This window comes from Taeniopygia guttata, chromosome 7 (assembly GCF_048771995.1).
Source record: "Taeniopygia guttata chromosome 7, bTaeGut7.mat, whole genome shotgun sequence".
NCBI lineage: Eukaryota > Metazoa > Chordata > Aves > Passeriformes > Estrildidae > Taeniopygia > Taeniopygia guttata.
The window spans coordinates 21,019,229-21,043,104 of NC_133032.1; the positions used below are offsets into that span (position 1 = coordinate 21,019,229).

General features: G+C 37.6%; 1 protein-coding gene across 5 annotated transcripts in view; it reads left to right on the forward strand.

Moving 5' to 3' along the window:
* Positions 1–23,876, forward strand: part of PARD3B (par-3 family cell polarity regulator beta) — a 394,980-nt gene that overhangs the window by 116,404 nt on the left and 254,700 nt on the right. For all 5 annotated transcript variants that reach the window (XM_030277633.4, XM_012574931.5, XM_030277632.4 and 2 more), the window contains 2 exons: positions 1,496–1,664; positions 16,949–17,055. In XM_030277633.4, coding sequence (XP_030133493.3) covers positions 1,496–1,664; positions 16,949–17,055 — 276 coding nt within the window. The remainder of the gene's footprint in view (positions 1–1,495; positions 1,665–16,948; positions 17,056–23,876) is intronic.

A 23,876-nucleotide genomic window follows, 5' to 3' on the forward strand; every position in this document is an offset into this window, starting at 1 on the left:
TTTCTTCCTTTTAGAAGCACTTCAGGATTTTTCTTTCCTTTTCCTTCATACATTTGTTTTTTTCCCTTGGGCAAATGAGTTTGTTTAAATGTTTGTTTCAATATATTGTTTTTCATAGGATATAATTGTTGACACTTCCTGGCAGTGTCAGAGGAGATTTGATGTACTAATATTTTCGTAAGAGAGAGCATATGTATACCTTAAAATAACAGAGAGAGAAATAAAAAATAGTAAATGAATCCTTTAAACTTGTTCCTGTGTGTATCTTGATGTTGCCTGACCAGTTGTGTGTGTTGTGGTATTTTTCATGATTAGTCTGGAAAGCAGTAGATAATCTGAAGGAGTGTAGAAAAAGTAAAATAAATGAGCACCATAGGCAAAGTGTTTACCCTTTAAATGGCACAAGAACTATTTCATGTCAGGTGGTAGGGAAAACACTTGAACTGCTACTCTTACCTCCTCTGCTTTTGAAGAGGTCTCTGGAGTGCCAAGCATCCCAGAGTTTAGAACATCATATCTTCTATTTTGTTTTAATCATATTTTGGTTTGTTTACCCAGAGCTGTAACATGCTTAACTGTTTTCCTGGAACTTTAATACAATTTACACTTAGCTATGTGTGTGTGAGCCACTTCTTGATGAGGCTGCATAGCCGCAGTCTGATCACTTTATATTAGTAGAGACCAAAAGGATAATCTTTGTTAAAGAGCAGGCCAGTAGAGGCAAAAAATAATTATTCTGGTGTTTTGTATCATTTTCATGGCCACACTGGTGTGACCTTGGACAGCAGATTTTGGAGCCTTCCCGTGTGCCTGGAGTGGTCTAAGAGCCAGTGACTGACAGTTCTCAGAAAGGTGTACCTGGTCCAGGCTTGCAGGGCAGGATGGCAGGAAGGGACAGATATGTGGTGGGTAGAGAAGTGCTGGGTGTGTGTGTGTGCTGCGCTGGACCATGAGACTTTTATCCTTAGATGAAAGTTAGAGACATGGGTTGGACAGCTGAGGAGGCTTCATGCTCTCCCATTGTGCTGGATGGGTCTTGTCCTTGGAATGTAGTTATGTTCTTATAAATAAAACGTGCATCTGCTCGCTCTGTGGTTGTGTTACCTTTGTACAGCATGCCAGTCAGTAGCACTAACAGTTTTTAGACTTAATAACACCCTCTACTCCCAAGAATTAAATGCTGTTCTGTTTTTAAACATGCTCATCTCTAAGTGTTTTCAAATAATGTGAAATGCTCACTAATGGTAGCATGCTAACTCTGAGAAATGTGTGTCAGCACAGGGCAGTGCTAAAGCATATACTTAAGTCACATTGAAGTCGGTGTATCTGAACACAAATGTCTGTGCTTTCTGGAATCTGTGTGTTTGTTGTTAGCTGTTCTGAAATAAGAACATTAATTTTGTACTTTAAAGAAAGTATAAGCTCTTGGTTTTTTTTTTTAAGAATGAAATTTGGAAATACTTTACACAAACTACATTATCTTTTGTTTTGATAGCTGATTGCCATTTATGATGAACAAGAAACTCCCCATAAGACTGATGGCACCAATGGGAATGTGACCAACAGAAATAGCCCAGACTCCTTTGAGACAGAGGTAGCAACTCAGCTGGCTGCCTTTCAGCCCATTGGTGAGATTGAAGTGACTCCTTCTGCCCTAAAACTGGGTATGTATATCTTGTATGGTTTTTTCTCTCATTTGTCTTTTTCTCTGTATGTTTGTAATCTGATTTTATATATTATATTTTTTTTTAGGATCCCATTGTTTGCCTTGCAGTCCAATTAGGGGCCTTGAGGGGAGGCCATATGGGGAGTGTCTGAGGTCTCTTGGTCTGTTCAGCCTGGAAAAGGGGAGACTGAGGGAGACCTCATTGTGGTCTAAAGCTTTCTTGTGAGGGGACATGGGGGGCCAGGCACCAGTCTCTCTGGTGATCAATGACAGGACCCAAGGGAATGACTTGAAGCTGAGTCAGGAGAGGTTTAAGTCGGATATTAGGAAAAGGTTCTTCACCCAGAGGGTGGTTGGGAGCATGAACACATTCCCCAGCCCCAAGCCTGACTGAGTTCAAGTAGCAGTTGAACAACTCTCCTTGGCAGTCTTAGGGGATGTCTTGTGCTGGGTCAGGAGTTGCTGACAATCCATCATAGTGTTCTGAAAGAACACAAGATGAAGCCTTTGCTAAGTATTTTCAAATATCACAGTCATTGATAAAAAGCCCAGAGTTTTTTTGAGAAACCTGGGTTCAATGAGTATAAAACTGCTATGTGCAAGTACTTTTACCAGTTAGCTGAGCTAGTGCCCTGTTTTGGGTGTGGGAGGTGGAAAGAGGAATATGCTGATTGCAAACACTTCGGCTCTTTGCCTTTGAAGAAGTTGCACAACTGGGCCCGTTTGCCTTTCTGACTTTCAAGTGAGCAGACTGTGATTAGGAAAGGCTGCTGCTTAATTCCCTCTTACATTAGAGGGTGCTGCATGAACTGCTGCAACTCTGGTGCCCTGTGTTGTTCAAGTATGCTTGGATGACCAGGAGTTGTGACTGGTTTCCAATTATAAACAACTGAAGTCTTGTATATTGCACACAAAGCAGTTTGAAAAACTTTCTTGGATTTGAGAGTAGGCTGGGCTGCCACATAAGTACTGGATACAGGAGCTTTCCAAACTAGATTGATGGTAAATGTTGTGACTATTTGCCTGTAAAGCAAATGAATGATGCTCAGGAGAGCTTGCCCTGCATCCCACCATTGCTTGTTGCCCTACTCAGCCTGTGTTCCTGAATGCTGCTGGCAGTCTCCGAATGCTGTGCAATAAAACATGAGTAACCAGCTTAGGAAAGGGTATCTCTAGTTGTGCTACTGGCATGGAGTAGTCTGATTACAACTTGAGAAATGGAATGCTCACTTGTCTATTTTAATTGCATTTTTAAAGGAAAAGGCTAATTAAAAAAAGCAGTGAACTAAAATAACATTTCAACTAAAGTTCACTGGATGAAGTTGTGTGACTTCTAACAGAAGTCTGGGCTCATTTTTGTGCTTGCTGTAGAAAATTCTAAAATTCATGCTGCATGAGAATTTTTAGAGTAAAATATGTGTTAATGGATCATATCTGTTTTTTTCCACGTTCTAAAATAGAAAAATCTTTTTCTATATTTAATGACACACAGAAAATTCTCATAACTAAAAATCTTGAGACAAGACTTATTATTGAGATAACCTGTAGGTATTTGTCTGTGTTTTTTGGTAAGCATGAGATATGGAATAACTTGTAGCTCAATGTTCAGTGGTTAAAAGTTTTGCCATTTCATTTTTTGCATACTTTTAAATTGTGCTGTTACCACATTTTAGCATGTTTCAGAAAGTACAGATCTTTCTCCAAATACCTCTGAGCACTACTTTAAAAAAAGTGTTTAGTCTTGCGTACTGTTACATAAGTTGAGGGTTGGAGAGAGGAATACTTCAGCTTCACACAATTTCATGTACAGCAGTTAAGTGCTCAAGCTCTCGAGCTCATCAGTAAGCCACTACTAGTGGCTTAATTTGCTAGTGTTTATGAAATCCTACTGGAGAGCATAAAGGAGATCAAATATAATGTGGAAAGAGCAGTCAGGGTTCTATATTTTTTTTTTTTTCAGTGCAATACTAACATATATTTGAAGTTAAAATGGTGCTTGCTTCTTAAAAGAAGAGATCATTGTCTCCTCAGTTCTGTTTCAGATTTGTTTATTTTGAAGGGTAAGTGAAAGGTTTTCTACCTGTTAGTCCTGTAACTTGGTTTGTACTCTGAAAGGTAATTGTTTTCTCTTCTGGATTTTACTTCATGGTTTACAATTTCTTTGGACTTAATTTTTGCCTTTCTCTTTTGTGTACAAGTACCAAGTCCTGAAATTATGTGACTATTTCCATTAAAGGCAAATTGAAAAGTAAATGAAGTAGTAGAAGGACGATTTGGTTGCATCAATATCATTGATGCATGAACCACAGTAGTCTGGCTTCCTGTCTAATTATTGAATTGACTCTCACTTGCTAGCAGAAATAAATAATAATTTATAAAGCTGTTCTTATTTTGGAAGCAAGGATGTGATTGAATATGTATGTAGGAAAAAAAGTGTTGCTTTCCATGGTAGAGCTGTGCTTCAAGAACTTCCTTTCCGAGTATTTTTCCAGAATGCTTTTAGGAGGGAAATGCATTGTTATGAATTGTCAGATTGTGGAACAATTTTGCCTGTTAATTTCTGTTGGATGTTTGGTATTTTATAAAATCAGATCCATGGTTTTATGTAGAAACAATGTCTGGTTAATGATCTGCTTCTGTAAAGTTTAGTGCTTGGTGCTTAATAAGTACATGAAACTAAACACTACTCTTGTCAGATGGGAGAGAATTGCCACTGGCTTAGAACAGACATATGAGACACTGCCTTAAAACATTTCTGTCTTTTATAAATTGTATATGTGACATAGTTAGGTTAACTGTAAATTATACCAAATCTTAAAGTCCTTCCTGTTAGGATAGAGATGGCAATAATTTTACTTTTTGGTGTTTTTATTGTATGGTTACTTCTTTGAGGGTGTTTTTCTGTTTGTTATTCTAGAATAGTGATCAATTTGACTGTCTGAAATCCTAAATTTTCCATTATGTAGTTGGTAACCCTTTATTTTTCCCCTTATCATCTGTAACTCTGAAAGTAAGGCAGAATAAAAAAAATCTTACATTTGACTCAAAAGCTAAAATAACTTTAAATTTTACATTGCTTTCCTATATTGCGAAAATTTTAGAGAAAAAAAATAAGTTTAATTTACTTGATATCAAATTACTTTCTTAGTATGTATTTCCTTAAAACAGTTCAGGAAATTATTCAGGTGTTTTTCTTTTCCTGAAATAAACACTTCTCTACTTTTAAAGCTAGCTCTGTTTTCAAACAAGTGCAAATATTTAATAAAAGAAAAATGCTGAAAGTTCATGGACATGGTATCTTCTGCGTCCATAACACAAGGTGAAGTGCAAACAGATTTAAGTGCCTCCCTCCCTGTCACGCATCACTGAATTATCAGGTGCTGTTGCTGACAGTGTCTTTTAAAAAAGTGAAAAAGCTACAATCCAAATTTGACAGAATCTGTGCTTGGGTAAAGAAAACATTTCATGCTACAATACAAATGGTATAAAGCACCTGCTAATATATATGACAAAATTTAGAGAAGCACACAACTGTTTAATGTGTTCAGGCAGCTGTTTAAAACGGAAGAAAGTGATCTACTGATTTTGTTATTTCTGCAGATATGAGAGCATTGAGACAGTTGCGAAGATGGCAGCAGAGCTTGTCTTGTATTACTGTTTTCTTGTGAGCAGAATTTCCCAGAGTACAATAATGATGTGGCCATGACAACAGTTTTCAAAGACTGATACGGGCAACTAAATGCTGAAATAGCTGATGTACATTTGAAAAATGTATTGGAGATAAGTTCAACATCTCTAACTCCAAATACTATTGCAAATTCTTCACTGCCTTTTTTTGGTACCATGATTTCTAATTATAAAACTCTGTATAGACAAAACCCTACAATGAACAGTGAAATCACAGTGTGTTGAATACTTTGTAAGCTGCATGACTTCAGCCCATGGTGAGTGTAAGGTGACACACATCCCAGGGAAAGAGATTATGGCCCTCATAAACTGTCTTGTAATTTTCTGTGCACCTGTACGTGTGCTAGTAGTGCTCCTGTTTCCCTTTTGGACCTCATTGTTTACTGTTGTTTTCTAGTGGTTTTCCCCATGTGATGGGTCGTGGAACAGGAAGGGGGGAGGTATTTTCATTATGTCAATTTGTTTTTTCCTTTTCAGTCCATATGTGCAGGAAGGAGCGAGCACTAATTTATTTATGGAGGATCCGTTTTATGGACAAGTCACTCTGAGCTGAAAATGCTCTCATGACTGGATCAGTCTTTTGTTTGCTTCACTTGGTAAATGATGGTCGAGTACACACAAAATTAGCTGTTGCTTTTGTCTTCCTCATCTCCTTGGTGTTGAGTAGTCAGATTTTGTCTGGAAGAAGATACGCAGCATTGAAAGATGCTTGTTGATTTTCAATACTAAGGTATGGAAAAAGCAAGGCCTAAAGTAGGCATCTCTATTTTCTTTTTTTGTCTGCTGATTTTTTTATTCTTTTCCCCTTTATTTGGGAATTGGTTTGAAGAATCTGAAGCTGTTTTCTGAGTAAGTCTGGAAGCAGAGACAATTAAATTACTTTGTTGGCTATTACAATAAAATTATGCTCTTAATCGATTGATATCTTTATTACTGTAAACTAGTAACTTCATGTAAAGTTGAGATTACATAAAGACATAATTTCTTGTAAGAGTTATTGATAGCAGGTTAAAAAATACTCTTGTAAACTACAGAAGTTATCTTTTCCCTTTACAAGCTTTCACTGTTGAATAGAGCAGTGTCTTGATTTTGCCATTGGAAAGTCTAACTTCAGTATGTCAAATTTTGCATGACTTTGTTTTATAGCAAATCCCTGAGATTTTCTCCTTTTATATGTACATGTCTGCACATCTGATTAGTGTTCTAGGCAAGTGGAAGACTTAGGTGAAAATAATGGTTGGAATGACTGATTACAGTCTCCTAAAATAAGCTTACAAATGGTAATGGTAGTTGGAGTTAAAGCTATGTGCAGGCACTTGTGCTTTTGACCAGCCAATTCTGTTGGTTCTGGACATTTTATGTAGCTTCTTCTCAGTGAACATTTTTTCCCCGGAAAATAGAGATTTCTGGGACTGTTTCAACCATCAGAAGGGCTAGTTAATATAGGATAATAAAAGTAGTAGCCTAGAAGGTTTTCATTGTCCATTTTTGATGCAGTTGATGGTGTTCTGGCCGTGTCTTTTTGACATTTGGGAAAGGTTACTTTGCACTCTTATGGAATTGCCTTGAAGGTGCTTCAGACAGAGAATATATTTGATTAGATTAATGTATTCCTGTGGTTTTGGGGTTTTTCTAATTTAAATTGTGCTTCATGGGATTGTTTAAAACACTTACTTTGATTTGCCCTATATGTTTGGGTTCCTAAGTCAGTCAGCAGAAGTGCTTTCATTGGCATTGTCTTAGTTTGAAGTCCAAGGAAATTGAAGGGAAGGTTTCTTCCATGAGTTTTTGGAGGTTTCTTCCCTGATAGGCCTGACAAGGATTAAATTGTTACCTCCAGGGTACGGATGTTGACAATTTCTGTGTAACTTCAGAGCTCGGAAGGAATTTCTTTTCTTTCTCATCCTCTTTGAAGTGGAAGGATTGTAAGTAGGCTAAGGGGTATTTTAAACAACATTTATTTGATTAGTCCTCTTTCAAGTTGGAGTTGAGATACTACAGATATGCAGACTGTGTTTTTAAATACAGAGGAAACCACATTATTACGTATTTTTAAAATTTGTGAAAACATACAAAGCGAAACTATTAATCTGATAAACCAAATGTTGCTAATGTTTTATGTATAGCACACAAGAGTAAGCAGGAAAGACACTTTTTCTTGCATGAAAGCCATCCTTTTCTTCTTAATCTTGCAACATCAGTTTATTGGCTGAGCATTCTGATGTTTGTCAGTACCTGGAGTGTACTGTGTTCAAGTCAAAATTCTCCCCTGTAAGATTCTGGAAAAACTAACATTTTGAAATTGGTACATTTCAAAAGAAATGCATTATGGAAGAACATGCTGTTTTCTGTGATTTGAGGGAATACTGCTGATTTCCTTAAGGAAATATGGCTGTATTCTCTTTCACTGCACTGGATGGCTCCTCTCCTAGTAATGATATCAAGCATTGTGCAATGCTCTTCACAGTGCAATGCCACAGTCGTTGTGAGGATGACACTGTACTTGATAGATTTTTCTCCTCTGTGGCATCCAGTGTAATCTGCTTTAAAAGAATTGTGATGATCAATTCAAGTCTACTTGCATTTCTAAAACAAATGATTTCTGTTCTCAGGCAAGCTAAAGGTTTGAAGATAACTTTTCATTTCAGTCAGAGGGAAAGTCTGGTATATTTTGACCTCATGACTTAAGTTTGGTCTTATTTAGTTGTCCTTGATTCATGAAAATGAGTTTTGCTTTATCTTTGTATTGCAGCAGAATAATACATTAATGGTTTCTGTAAAGATGTATATAAAACTTCCATGTGTTTTTCTGTCTTGGATCTGCCTGTTTACAAAACAGGCCAGTCTTTCCTTCCTTTCACTGTATCCAAGTATTTAGTGCTAGGGTAGGTAATAAATTTATGTGCATAGTTTGTTACTAAAGTATCTCTTCTCTTTTTAATAGCCCTTCTGTCTCTTGATTTCCCAAAAGATTGTTCCTCATAAATTATACTGCCTGTCTCTATTCCCTTTGGATGTTGTTTAATATGCCTTACTTTGGAGTAAGAGTTGTATCTCCATGAAAATTTGTTAACTAGAGAGAAAAATATTTTTCCATCACAAGTTAGACACTTTTCGGCAGTAGCTCTCTAGCTGAGATGTTGATTTCCAGCCTTTTATTACCTTGGTGGAAGGTAATGAATGGGACTTAAAATGATGGAATAAATTCCATTATAAAAGTCAACGGTGCTTTTTGACACACACTGTTTGATGTTAGCGCTTTTACTCAGCTTTTGTCTGTTTTACAGATTTTGTGATGTTTCTGGTTTTGTTGATATTTTTTTGATATGATGCATAGCTGGTTTTAGAGGTAGTATCTTTAAAAAAAAACCCAACCCACTTAGCTAAGTATTTGCAGCTGAATTTTGAAAGGCTGTAGTATGATATCATACTTTGCAACTGTAGTACAGTCTCTGTCAGTAACCCTTAGTGTTGAGTAAGACAGAGGAGAGCATTTCTGTTTATAATTCTGTACAGTACTTGTGGTATATTAGCTCTGAGGCAATATGGCAAAATGTGTGTTTCAGGTAGAAAATAAACCTGCTACGCCTGCCTGATGGATAGTTTGAAATTGTTCAAGTTAAAACAGTTGGGACTTCAGCTAAAGGTCTGAAGGTATTAGATCAATAAGAAGGTATTATTCAATTTCCTCACCATGTAAAAACTCGACTATCAAACACAACTATTGTTCAACAAGTTGCAACGCAAAAGAACCCTACACTGATTTTCTTCTGAAGCCTTCAGCTAAACTACAAAATTTGATTTAACACACCAAAAATTGATGAGTTATAATAGCATTAGACAAATTCACAGGACATGGCACATCAGTGTCTTGAAATATGGTTGTCTAGATGCCACACAGATTTGAAAATATTTCAAAGGTCATTTTTTGCAAGCTGGTAGGATAGAACACTCTTAAGCTTTGTCTCTGAGTCTTTGCTACCACTATTAGATTCAGGATACTGGATGAGATAAACCCAGTATAGTTCCTCTTATGTTCTTATTCCTTGAAACCTAACAGAAAGTTTCAGGTTCAAGAGATTTTATTATTTTATCTTTGAAAATTGTCAGGAACAAGATTGAAATTTAAGACTAAAACTCATTTACTGTGACCAGAATAGAAAATAACATCATCTGCAAGAGTAAGGCATGTCTTTTTATGGAAACGGCAAAACAGAAAAGGTTCTTAATTTAAATTAGATATGTAAAACACTGGTCACATTTAATTATTACACATTTAATTATTATATGCTGTAATTTGTGATCATCCTTTAAAATACAGTTAAAATACTCAAAAAGATTGCCTTGCAACTCTACTACTTGCAATAAAACGCTGCCAAAGTGATATTTAAGCTGTACTGTTTAGCTGCCAAAGTTTTAAAGAAAATTAAATCATTGAACCATGAAAAAGTGACTGCATAAGCACCTGTAACTGATGTTAGCTGAAGTGCTAAACCAGCTTTTGGCAGCATGGCCTCTTTTGCAGGTGCACAGAATATTTTCTTTGTGTCAGTTTATTCAACTAGTACAGTTCATTAAGTATTTCATTTGAAGTTGAGAAATGGGCTGGGAATTGAAATAGAAGAAATACTTATTTTCACCTTTCAATCTGTGAATAAAAATAAGGTGTGAGAGTCTAAGATCTATTAGTTTTAAAATCTTATAGGATATATTACCCTAAAATGATTTATTTAAATTCAGTAACTACAGGTAATATGCTGCTTAAAATCCCAATGTTTTAGTAAGATGAATACTTCTTGCTGTGTTCAGCAAATTGGATGACTAAGACAATTTATGTTTTGAGTATATCTGGAGTTCAGTTTCTTTTGACATCGGAATGCAATTGGAAGGATATTAAGCTTAAAGAAAAAACCTACCAAAGCAAAAGCCCAAATAAAACCTCCAAACCTCAACCCCCCCTAAACAAACAATAAAACCGAAGCAAAAGGCCCCTGTGTATATGTGTGTAGGGAAATTCTAATGAAGCACAACCTTTTTTCTTCTCAAAATAATAATTGAAAAACATAAGATGTTTGAAGTGGCTGTAACTTTTCTTTTACTTGTGTGTCTAAAGATGGAAATTGAAGGATGTACATCAGTCAGTAGATGAAAAATACTGAGATTCATGAAGATGCTTCATTTGTAGAAGAATAAGAGAAAGCCTGGCCCATACTGGAAGATGCTGCTTCTTTTTTGTAATAGGCAATGTGTTTTCACAGAACTCCTAACCAGTCTGCCCAGCAAGGGAAGGAGTTGCACATTTTGCTTGAGTTTGAATTGGAGGGGGGGAGGGAAAATCACAGCAGCCTGTTCTGAGCTAATTGATCCTTGCTCCAGGAATCTGCTGTAGCTCCCTTCCCTTTACCCAGTCCCTTCCATGTGGTACCTGTAGCTAGGATCCTTTGGAGCAGTCTTTGTTGTTCCCTGGACTCCAGTAAGTCTGGGTGTTCCCTGTCTGTCTGATGAGGAGCTGAAAATAGAAGTACTGTGTTGATAGAGGTGAAAAGATCCTGAAATTACTGTGTATCTGACAGATGTTATGACCTTAAGTGCAAGAAAAGAATACCTGGTGAAGATCCAAACTCAAGTCCTGTCCTTCTGGAAGCTCTTTTGAGAAAAAAAATGTTTGAATTGGAAGAAAGTACCAGCATTATTTGTACAGTCTCTGTAGATGAATATGTCCTGGTGCCTTGAGAAGTGGTTTACTTCTTATTGTATGAATGTGAATTTTGATCCTGAGAACAGGATTTTTATGATTGAAAAAATGTGTGTAGGTGATTCTTACATGTCCATCTTGGAAATTGCAAAAGCTGTAAATGTAAACATTCCATAGTTGTTTCATTAAGCCCTGTTAGCACCAAAGAAATTCCATTCTGGTTATAAAAACTGAGAGAACAGTCCTTGTGCTTCATAACTGAAACCTGATTGCATTATAGTACATGCAACCAGAGAAAACAATTTTTAAAAAATAACTGGCACTGAAAAATATCATCCCAAAACAACACCTGTTTGAAGACATTCCTGAGTTTTACTGTAGGCCATTGCTTTTGTTTTTCTTTGTAAGAAAAATTGCACCTCATTTGGAGTGATAGAGAAGTACTTCGAGCAGGGTTGATGTGTAAAAGACAGTGCTTGCTGGAGCTGGGTTTTCACCTGTTTGTAGATTTAAGTCAATTGTCTTAACCATTATGCCATCCTAGTTCATTATTCTTCTATCCATGGGAATTTAAGAAATGCACTGTGCACTCTGGGAAGCACAGCTATATATTTGAATATAGGTGCTATTATAAGCAATTTGAGTTAGCTTTAAAGATAGAAATCACATCATCAAAGAACTGTATATTTAAAAAATAGAAGCTGTGCAGTACCATCACAAGATAGAACATACAAGCCCATGTCAGCTACATTTGATGTGTACATCAAATAGCAGAACATTCCACGATGCCTCAGGTGGTAAGTAGTATATCTGAGTGTGACCAAATTTACACACTGATTGCTTAGTGCTCTCAAAAAGTGCTGATTGGAGAACTGTCTGTATGCCTGTTAATGTTAAATTGTCTGATAAAAAGGAGAAAAATAGGTGCATATGTTAATCTTTTATGTATTTAAATATAAATTAAAAGCTTGCTTGTAACTTTGCTTCCAGAGCCTGACCTATTTCATGACAAGACCAGTTTAAAAGCAATTTTGGCTTCTCGCTTCTTGATGTAAATGGTTGTTGTTTGGCTTGTGTCTGTTCAGAGCTCTTCTAGCCAAGAATTGTCCATGCTGAGGTGCAATTTTACATTTGTGTGTGTACGCATATAGCACTTAGGTGTTTTGTTTCAACTAACTTGAAGTATTGTGATTGGCTGAGAAGGAGCTCTGAAAAAATATTTGGAAACATCTGCAGGTAAGAAAATAATTTGTTTGTCTGTCCAGGCAGGGGTCATTTGGAAGCAGGCAGCAGAGTAATTGTCGTGGTATGGCCTTCAGTAGCTGACAGTTTGATACACACTTGATGGACAGCTCTTTTCCCATCATAGTCAGCATTTTTATATTCAGGAACGGAATTCTAAATTATGATTTTAACCACTAGGTGATTTATTGTAAATCTCTTTCTACCCACTTATAGTATTCTGTCCAAGCATATCTTTGGTTGGGCTCTAGAATAATCCTTCCCTGTTACCTAGAAAAACAAGCCAACAACCATGTTAGTTGTCACTGATGCAGTAGCACAATACACCTGTGCTTGTTTCCTTTGTTCCTTGGTTTGTCAGCTTACCTAAAAGTCATCTGAGAGTATTTGCATCCAAAGCATTGCTAAAATCGATTTTTAGTACATGATTTGACTGCATTATAGATAGCTCAGCCTGCCAAAAATTCTCATGGGTGATAAAGTCTGGTTGTCTTCAGCATTTTTCAGCAAACTTACAACCTAACCCTCAAAGAATAAAGGGGTTTCAGGCTGGAGGTGGACTGTGCTTTCCTGAGCAAAGAGACGTTAGCGCAAATTAGTTAAATTAAGGAACAATAGGATTAATATTTTTTTGTGATATTGGTCATCTTGAGCGATACTCAACTGTCTACATGTAGGCCTGAAATTTGATGCTAGAACTCAGAGCCTGGAAACCCTGTAGAGCTTAGGGTGATCTCAGCAGGGGCAGCTGGAGGTCCAAAGTTCCCCTGACCATATTTGTGTCTGGAAATCCAGACCATGCATTGTTTACCTGCAGTTGTGCAATCTTCTTGGACATGTCACTTCTGGTTTGTCAGGGCCCTCCTAACCTCAGGTGCTGATACTTAAACTGCCACAGGGCTTCAGTGAGGCAGAGGACGCTCCTGGTGTTAACATCTGTGTACAGCATTTTTGGTGAAATTTAAATAACTAGCAAAACAAACTAAGACATTCGGGTTACATCTGGTATAGAGATGTTTCTTTTGCCGTTGTGTTGATGAAAATTTTGACTTTCTAATTGTACGCAAATGGCAGAAATCTCTCTTCTGTTTTTTTTTTCCTTCCCTAATGCAACCAATTTAAATCTAAGTGTGGTTTCTACCATATGCTTGTTTCAGCCATATTTGCAGTTAAAAAAATATTTCCAAAACATAAGAGTTCAGGAAAAATACACTGTTAACCATGAGTCTGTGGAGATACTAATTTTTGAGGGTGATGCTAGCAAAAATAAAAGATTGATCCACATTGGTTGAAGATAAGTGATAGATTTTAAGCAAGGATAACTGCAGGACTTTTTCCTCATCAGCTTTGTCTTGGTATGTGTTGTGAAGAAGACTGACACATGTGCTTAGAAAGTGCTGTACTATAACAAAATGTACTCTGCAAATTTTTTAAGAATGGGAGGTTAAAGGCTGTCACTATGAGAAATAATTTTGGACATGTGTTTCAGTTTGTTGTCTGTGAACTCCTGATGCAGTGCTGCAAGATGAGGATAACTATTTTTTTAGAACTGAGTTCCTAAGTTTAAAATACAAAGTGCTACTCTGGCACAAAACAGTGGTGTTTATTAAAAAACGTGTTTCTATGATAAACTTGGTATGCAGGAAGGAGTTTCTTTCTCTCTCATCATTCAGGGAAAGATGGATTTTGTGTTTGAACTTACATTGGTTGTTATAAATGTTCAGCACAAATGTAAGAGCGTGAGTAGAATAATATGGAAACACAGCCTGACTAAAGGCAAGCTATAAGGAAAAAGGCAGCATTCCGTTTCCTGACAGAAGAAAACGGATGACAGAATCTCTTAAGAAAACGTGTGTAATTTTCTACAGCATATCTTAATAAGCAATATTGCTGATGGTTTTTCAGTACATTTTGTTCATGGCTGAGGAAGATGGGGATGAACGAATTCAAGGTATGTATGGATAGTGGATGTGATCCGGCTCCTGAATCAGGTTGAATCTGGGCAAGAGATGTGGGGAGGTTTCTCTTTGGGAATGCAGGGGAGCGTGCTTGCTTTCAAGAGACCTGAGTGTGCAGTGCAGAGGAGGGGGGGAATGCTGGAAAAAGAAAGGAGCCTGTGGGAGAGGCGCAGGCTGGAATACAGCGAGCTGCATGGGATGTGTTCTTATGGCAGGGAACAGCCCGAGCCACAGAGGAGGTGAGGGGAGATGGAGCAGAGTTCATTAACTCCGGGAGCTGCTGAGAATTGCTGTCTCATGAAAGGGAATAAGGGACTCTCCTGAAAAGGAGGGGCAGTACAGCTTCTTCTCATCTCTTTCATCCAGTCATCCTCTTTGCTGTGGATTTTGTCCTATTAACAAGCACATTTTGATTTAGTTTATCTTTGTCTAATAAAAGGTTCGCTTTGTGTTTTTGTGGTGTGCACATATAAAACAATAAAGGCCAGAGGGACTGTTTTGTATAATTTTAGCTTAAAGACTACAGCTGACTTGTTTCACAGAGATGTTATGATGTGTGATATTTCTGTACAAGAAATTATGTTACATGTCTGTAAATACATTTAAAATGAAGACTCTGGTTTTCTCTTCAAGTAAAAGATGATTTGTAGGACCCTAAAATTTACAACGTACTGGGAGAAAAGAGAAAACATCGTATATAATAGCCAAAAAGTCCAGTTGTTTTTCTGCAAGTAGGGAAGCATTCCAGATAAGCACCATAAATTTAATTGTTTCATGACAATAAGCAAAAATATGCAGGAATAAAAAGAAAGAAAATAGCTGCTAGGCCATCTTCCCGAACTGCAGAATGGTATTTTCTGTAATCCTGCTGTAGACTTTGGTTTCAAAGTTTCGACAGTTGTAAATTTTGTTTCAGTTTCTTTGGAAAACACAAAAAACAAGTGAAAGGAGATCTTCTGAACTGAGGATGGGGAATGTGGTAAGAAGAAGGATCTTGAAGCAGTCAATACAGAGGGCAGACAGAAGTGCTGCAGTGGTCTAGTACAGGAGACCTCTTTCACCTGCCATGTAGCTGGTGGAAGGTCCTGGAACAAGCAGGGGTCTTGTCTCCCAGCAGTCACAGGGTTGGGAGCTTTCATCTTTCTCTCAGCCAGAGGAATGAGGAAGAAATAGGAGCTAGTTGTAGAAGACAGCTCAGGAGAAAAGGAGAAATTTAATTTCAGAGTGTCGGCTTTGGAAGGAGGATGAGCTTGATATAAATGATATTTTTGTGTGGGGTCACTCATTCCACTCCCTTCCCATCTTTGACCTCTTAAGTTGACTGCGGGGAATTTTTTGTACCTTCTTTGAGTTACTGTGGATTTCTCACCTTGGAAAAAGGAGGACAGAAATGAGGAAGGGGGCTGGGAGGATGGCTTTGAAGAGTGTACGGAACAGTATGCTCATTGAGTTGTGCAAATTTTACAAATAAAAGTACCAGTGCAAAGGGTTTTCAGTAGTTTCTCTGTATTGTTCATGTTTATGTCAAAAGGAGTTTGAGACCAAGTTGTGTTGAATCACACAAAAATGTTTCAGCATCTATTTTCAAACTGTTGTACTGAGGACAGACAAAAAATGGGATACAGGCCACCAAAAAACTTTAGTTATCCACAGAAAAATTTATTTTAAGGTATAAGTATTTATCTTAAAGAGAGGAAGTATCTTGTATTTGACTTTTATACACTTTCATATATTTTATATATTATCAAATATGCCTAGAGGGGAAACAAATTTCTCCTCAGCTTTATGTGAAGAACAAGCATATTTGGGTGGAGAGATTTGATTCATTTTGACCTATTGACACTTCTGGAAAATCACACAAAATTTGGTGATCAATCCCTTTCTATCCAGCCTCTTTGTAAATACATACACAGCTCTTGGTAGTAAGATGATAATCATTTGGCAGAAAAACCAATATTCACCTTCAGATATTTAAGCATTCCCTTAATACCAGGACACAAATTTAAATCTTAGTTCCGCTTTTCTTACTGGTTTCCTGCAGAAGTGAGCATACAAGGGATTACTTGCATATAAAAGCTTGCTCACCATATGGAAGGGTTAAGAGCATTAGGTTCTGTGGTTGTCCCTCATCAGCATGAGGTATTTATTGCAGCTATATCGACAAAATTGTGCTGAAAGTGAATGTGGTAGAGTCACAGCAGCTTTGTTAGCATCTAACAAGAAAACTGTTGCATGTTCGAACTTCTTTTCTAGATCTAATAAATACGGCTGCCATCAGCCACAGCCACTGTAATTAATATTGTAACTGGCAGCTATAATCTCGGTTTCACTCACTTGATGGTACATGTGGTCACACATACATGCAACCAGTCATTTGTTTTTTTGAGTGGGTATCTTTTTCTCCTGTTTGTCAGCAGTTTTTACCTAATTTAGGTAGCTCATGGGTGGAGATCTGTTACATCAGTGTGTAAAAATTTACTATTTTTAAAATTTACTATTACTATAAGTTACTATTTCTTTAGCTAAGTAAATCTAAAATGGTACAACCCTATCTAAATCTAGTAATTTAAGAGGTGGATATTACCACAGGTAAGCTTATATTTAAGTGCTGCACACTTGTCTTATTTAACCACATGAAGCTTTCCCCTAAAGTTATCCTTTTAGCGTCCCTGAACCTCTGAATTCTATTTTGTCTCACAGGCACACCACTTCTGGTACGGAGGAGCAGTGATCCAGCTTTGGGAGCACCTGCTGACTTCCCAAGTGCTTCTCATCCCAGTGACCACGGTCTCAAGCATGTTGTGGCAGTAGGTGTCATGTAACCTACCTTTTTAAGACCAAAACCTTTCTTGCCTGTTGGTATATAGTAGTTTTATAAGCTATATATGTATTTGGATCTATAACAAAATGCATCATACTTATTTGCTGCAAAGTAGAGAATTTCCTCTGGGAAAAATAGTTATTTTAGATGATACAATCAGTTAACAGTGGTTCTATTTTTTTTTTTTAATAAGAGATTTACATAAAGCTCAAGGGTGTCATAAGGCATTGGAATATGAGCTGAACTTTCAGCAGTTATTTATTTGTTCAGTATCATGTTGTCCAGTTTACCATTGCTTCTTTGGTCTTGCATCCTTTTTCACTTCTCTTGTTTTCTAATGTCTTTTCTGTCATCTTCGGTACCCTGCTACTATCCTGCATGGTCTCTTCTTTACCTCACTTTTCTCTTTTACCTGACTCTTCCCTTTTGAGGACAAATTTGTTTTCAACGTAGTTATTACAAAGTTCTATTGCAAACCCACAATTAGTGAAGATCCAGTAACTCTTAATCATATGGTTTTGCAGATGGTCTTTAATCTTAAAGTGATGCTGTCTTAGTCACACTTAGGCCACATGTTGTACTTCGCAGTTTTAAGACGTGAAGTTTTTTCTGTGGGGAAAGTGTTCCTACATTACTTATAAACCAGTGAAATTCTTTAGAATCTCTGAATGTTGTCTGGGATACATAAGTGTCTTGAGCAGAATAAAGCTGTTTTTTAGCGTTTGGTTAGACTCTGTTGGATCTAGTTCTTCTTTAGACCACATGAATGCTGGCTTAAATGATGCTGCTATTTTGATTTGCTTATAATATTTATGCCTTTTCCCATTTGGATTCTCTATGCAATGTTGCAGTTCACTCCCTGTCTGCAGCTGTGCAAAACACTCTCTTGCTAGTTTATTTCAAAAACAAAACAGCACTCAGAATCTTTGTTTGGATCTTTGGTGCAGGAGGGAAGTTGCAGACTAGGTGACACCTCGTTTAGAGCAAGGTTCCACAAATGGCTGTGCTGGCACATTAGGTAGTAGGGAGAGAGAGCTGGGGGTCAGCAACACATGCAGGAGGTGGGAACCTTTCAGCTGGAGGTGTATTTAACACCAAACTTCCAGCTGAGTTCATGTGAATAAAGGAAGTAAATACAGTCAGTTGACTTGCATGCAAATGATGTTCTATGAGTCTCACTCTAACACTGCAATTCTGAAGGCCAACACAGGATTTTAGTTGACTGTCCATTGTTTCTCTTTGCATGGTCAAATGCATGTGCACCTTACTTTACAATGGCTTGTGTTATTTGCTAAGTGGTGCAATTTTAAAAGTCTCAGTCATTCTCCAAGTACATTATGATGTTACAGGGGGCTGAACTTTGTCAAAATTCTGCATCATTTGTCAGACCTGTTTGAGCTGAGAGGTTTGTTTGTTTGTTGCAAGTATTTACATATTAATGAAATACTGACTTAGTGTGATAAATGAAAGTACAAAGAAGAATTCTTGGTTAACAGTACAGATCTTACACTCTTGGCAAAGCTGAGAAACATATAAAGTGAGTATGTCAGTATGTAGTTCTCAACCTCTGGTATTTTATAACCATGAAAATGGCAAAAAAGGGTGGAAACATAAGTGAAATCCATTTCATTCCAGACTGTATTTTGAATGCGTTATAGACCATCAAGAAGGAAAAAATACCATTTTGTTGAGTTGGGTTTTTTAATGTAATTTTAGTGGTGACAAGTGCATTTTATACCATTACATGAGGATTGCAGTAATACTTCTAGGTTAAAACATCACCATGCTTCACTGACTTGCATCAGTATAAAAGAGTCCTCTAAGCCTAAAGGAATATGCTAAAATACAAAACATTCATCTGTCAGCTGTAGGGGTGACAGTCAAAGCTGGACTAGTAACAGGGGTGAAGATGGACTTTAATATATCATGTAACGTGGAGGATGGGGAGGCCCAGAAAGTTGAAAGGTGTTTGGTGGTGTTCTGGTTTTTTTGTGAAAACAAAAATCTATTACAGCAAAATATGTTACCCTAACTCTTATTTTTGCAACAGTACCATTTCTAAAACTCTCATTGTCAATCATACTGAAATATGCTTTGCCAGAATGTTTGGGGAAACACAAAAAGCTTAAATAACATAGGTTAAATTAGGTACAGATTGTTTTAAAACATGCAGAAAAATCAATATCTGACAAATGAAAAAACATGGCAGAAACAATACTGCATTTTGGAAATAGCTATAGTCTTTTAAGTGTTAAAGCACTATTAAGAAAAATTTCATTTTTCTAAATGGTTCAGTACATTGCTGCTGAAAATTTAAAATTAATACTGAATTTCCTTTGCCACAAACCAGAGTTTTTTTCATGTTGAGCTGCTTTCTTAAGTCACATGCAAGTTAGAAAACCCAGAACTGTTGCTAAATGAAACATATGCATGTAAGTGAAAATTAAGTCTCCGTACTTATGCCACAATTATCTTAGCAATAATTTTGTAATTGAAACTGACGTCCGTAATTAGTTGAGCTGTTTTGGCACTTTTGGCATTTTGGTGTTTGCTACACGTGGAACTGGCAGTGGGTTCTGTCTTGTAGCAATACCCCTAGGCTGCCTTACACTGATACATCAGTGCTTCAGCAGATTTTTGAGAGGTGACCACCACAGGATTCTCTGAAGACAATGCTGTTTTGCCTCCTGGAAAGTGCACTTCAGTTGTACCATGAGTAATGCATGAAATAGGACAGCAAGCATGCAGTAATACAAGAAGAGAACTTTGCTATCCCATTCAGGTGAACTGGTTGAACCTTATGAACCATTTGAGCTGTTCACAGTATTTATGGCAGAGCATGTGTTCTGTTTTTCAGATGTTGTCCCATTTATTCAAAGGAAGATCTGATTTTTTGAATTATATATGATGATTACAAAAATAACAAAACCTTTTCTGAGTGACCAGGTAGTTTGAGGGGAATTTGAGCTATTCTTTCCTATTTTCTCAGACATGTTTTAGCTGTAGTTTTAGCCCCAATTAACAAAATACTACTAGATCAATCAAAAACCAATAGTGAAGTCCAGCATCTGTTCCCTCAGACTAGAAGTCATTTAGCAGATGGTACAAAATTTGAGTTTCTTTTTTCATCCAAACCTCTCTTTCCTTATTGTGATAGCTGCCACTGGAAAATTTAGAGACAGCAATCAGGAAAAAATAAGGGTAACACACATCAGAATTTTTTCTTTGTATTGAAGAAAAGTATTTGTTAATGAATTTTTTACTTTATTAAAAAAAAACTCTTTAGCTTTTCTGCCTAGTTAGGATCACAGAGCCCTGGCCAGGCTTTCAAGAATGAAAACTTCCTTCCCTAAGTATCCAGAGAGGACTTCAGGGATACAGAATTAATTTTACTTATGCACATCTGTAAGCTGGGTAGAGAAGTGATTGAGAGCAGCCCTGTGGAGAAGGACTCAAGCAGGGATGACTGAAGAAAAGCTCAACGTGAGCCAGCAATGTGCACTTGCAGCCCAGAAAGTCACCTGGACCCTGGGCTACAAGAAAAGCATGACCGGCAGGTTGAGGTGAGGGAGGGGATTCCACCTCTCTACTCCGTTCTGGGGATCCCCACTTAGAGTGCTGCATCCATCTCTGGGGGTCCCCAGTAGAGGAAAGATGTAGACCTTGGAATGAGGTCTAGAGGGAGGGCCATGAAGCTGGTAAGGAGCCTGGAGCACCTCCTCTATGAAGACAGGCTGAGAAAGTTGGGGCTGTTCAGCCAGGAGAAGGGCAGGTTGTGTGGAGACATTGTAGGAACCTTCCAGTATCTGGAGGGGGACCTGCAAGGAAGCCAGAGAAGGACTCTTCATCAGGAACTGTAGTGACAGGACAAGGAATAATGGGTGTGAGGGGACATTTAGGTTAGATATGAGGAAGAAATTCTTTATGGTGAGGCACTGGCACAGGTTGCCCAGAGAGGCTGTAGATGCTCATCCCTGGATGTGTTGAAAGCCAGGTTGGATGGGGCTCTGAGCATCCTGGTCTAGCGAAAGGTGTCCCTGCCTGTGTGTCCCTGGGTGTTGGGATTAGGTGATCTTTATGGCCCCATCCTACCCAAGCCATTCTGTGATTCTTCTTCTCTGGAAAGTTCTGTGCCCATAGCTTGGCTCTGGAAAAGGCCAAGGGTTAGTCCAGCTGCTTTCTGGCCACGAATGGCCTGGCTGCACAAAGTGGGTTTAGCAATGGACATGTAGTCCTCATCTAGGAGTGAAGCTGTGCAGTGGGATTGAGATGGTTGAAACCTTCCAGAAGAAACAAACATTGTTGGGGCATTTAACACTTGCTCAAAACTTGTCCCCAGTTAGCTGAGCGGAGCAGCAGTTTCGGATTTTCTTCACCAACTCAAAAGTTCCTGACTGGATCCCTCTGCCCAACATGGTAGGAATGAGATGCAGAAAGTCTGAATTGTGTGGCTCTGTTGATTTGGTGTTGGGGAACAGAATACATTTTGCTACTTCTTATCAGTCCAATTTGTTCAGGTAGTAATTGCTAATGTATAGTTCCAACATCTGAACTTTTGTTTCTAGACCTGTTACTTCAGCTTGTAGAGACTTCCTCTACTATCATAAGACTTGATTTGTCATGCGTTTTAGACAGAGGATTGTGATCCTATTTGAATTGATAGAATTTTACATTAATTCTTGTGGGACTAAAGTTTCACCCGTCTTGTTAACTTGCTGATTATTATAGTATGCTATTTTCTGTTTGACTTTCTTTTATAGTTACATGTTTCCTGGACAAATACTTAGGTTATCTTGGAGTTAATCAATAGGACTGGCGGATTAAATTGTATTTATCCATATTTAAAGATACAATAAGATGCTGTATCAATTTAAGAGCTGCTCCAGTGGCTCAATACAGTTTCAATTTTTTGCCTAGATATGACTTGAAATTGACTGGATTTTATGCATTGTGGACATGTAATTTGCAATTTTAAATAAGGTTGGTATATAATTAGAATATTTTTATGTTTCAAGCTCTTGTTAAAAAGGGTCAAAACCTCCTCTGGTTCTTGTGGCTGTTAATTGTGCTTGTGGTGTATTAGCCTTCCTGATTAGGAGTCTGTGAATTAGCATAACGTCCACATGTGTAAGGATGCAGCTTCATGATTTGTTCCTTTTCTATATGGTATTACATACACATTAAACATAAAGCTATGCTACAAATTTGGCTATGAATAGTACTTACAAAATGTGTGAGTATTTTAGTAAAATAAAAAAATACCCAGAAATATTAGAAATGTCATGCTGTTTAAAAGTAGGGCAGGGCAGAAAAGGTCTTTTTTGACACAGTGGTGGAATAATTCTGTAGAGTTATAACTTGATTCAGCAGATTTCTGCTAACACTTGAGATAAGAGACTGCACTGCCATGAGGATTGTATTGTCTGTCTGATTTTAGAAGATAGAACTTTTGTCTAGTATGTTTATTGGACTAGGTCAGATAGTTATATTTTCTGGTCCTTTTGTATGTGTTAGAATTCCAATACAAAATTCTCCCATAGTTATATGATAGACTCATACAACACTTTGGGTTGTAAGGGACCCTTAGAAGTTATCTGGTTTCATCTCTTCTACCGTAAGCATGAACGTTTTCCACTAGATCAGGTTGCTCAGAGCCCCATCCATCCTGACCTGAATGTTTCCAGGGACAGGGCATCTCCCACCTCTCTGGCAGCCTGTTTGTGTTTTGTCACCTACTTTGTAGAAACATCTTTCTTTTATGTAGTCTAAATGTACCCTTTTTTAGTTTAAAACCATTACCCCTTGTTCTATCAACTAAAAGTCCGTCCCCATCGTTCTTATAGATCCTCTTTATGTGTTGCAGGAAGTAGACTCTGAGAAGGAGACCAGATACTGGGAGAAACACAATATTTTTTCAGGAACTAACAGTGCTGGTGCACTTGTAATGCTTTAAATCCATGCTTGTTGATGTATAATAATCAGACATCAAAGCAGATTTGGAAATAGATCTTAGATATTACCATGTATGTTGGAGGGTAAAGTCAAGACTGTCTCCCTCATGTGGTGTGGTCTTAGGCTGTCATTCGGAACAGCAAGGTTTTTTAATTCTGGAAGGCATTTACTTTTTTTCTGGTAAAAGTTTTCCTATTAATAATTTAACTCTTGCTCTTGAAATATTGCAATTTGGAACTGAACAGAAGATCTGGGAAGATTTAAAAGGATTTTCTGTCATTCAGCTGGGGAGTTCCAAACAGTTAGAATTTTTTAAAAGGGAATTCTGATGTGGGTGAATCCATTTATGAAGCAACTACTGTGTGCCTGTTTACGCTGTGAAACATATATAGAACACTTCTAATCAGCACAGGAGCTTGTCAGCATATTGCTTTTGATGTCTGATTAGATGATCATAGGGACATCTTCAGTGAGTTAGTTTTGAAGTTGTTGGTGTGAGCACTGCAGGAACCAGAGCTGTGTGGCACTCTTACACCATGAAAACTGCTGCTCTTAAAGAGCATATTATCAATCCAACTATGCAGCGAGCTGAGGGCTGTTGAAATAACAAAAGCCATTCCTTCTCAATTCTCTCTGCTGCCTTCCATCCCTCCACTGCTTTTTTTTTTTTCCCTTCTTGTAGTGTATGCTGTGGCATTCTGTGTAAAAAATAAATTATTTTATATTGTAGAGAAAAAACTAAAAAATCTAAATTTTAAGTGTTTGTCAGAATACTACATTATTCATCTGAAAAAAGACCGAAGTGCCCTGTGGTAATTTCCTCTTTTGGGGGTGCAGAGCAGCATATGTGTGTAT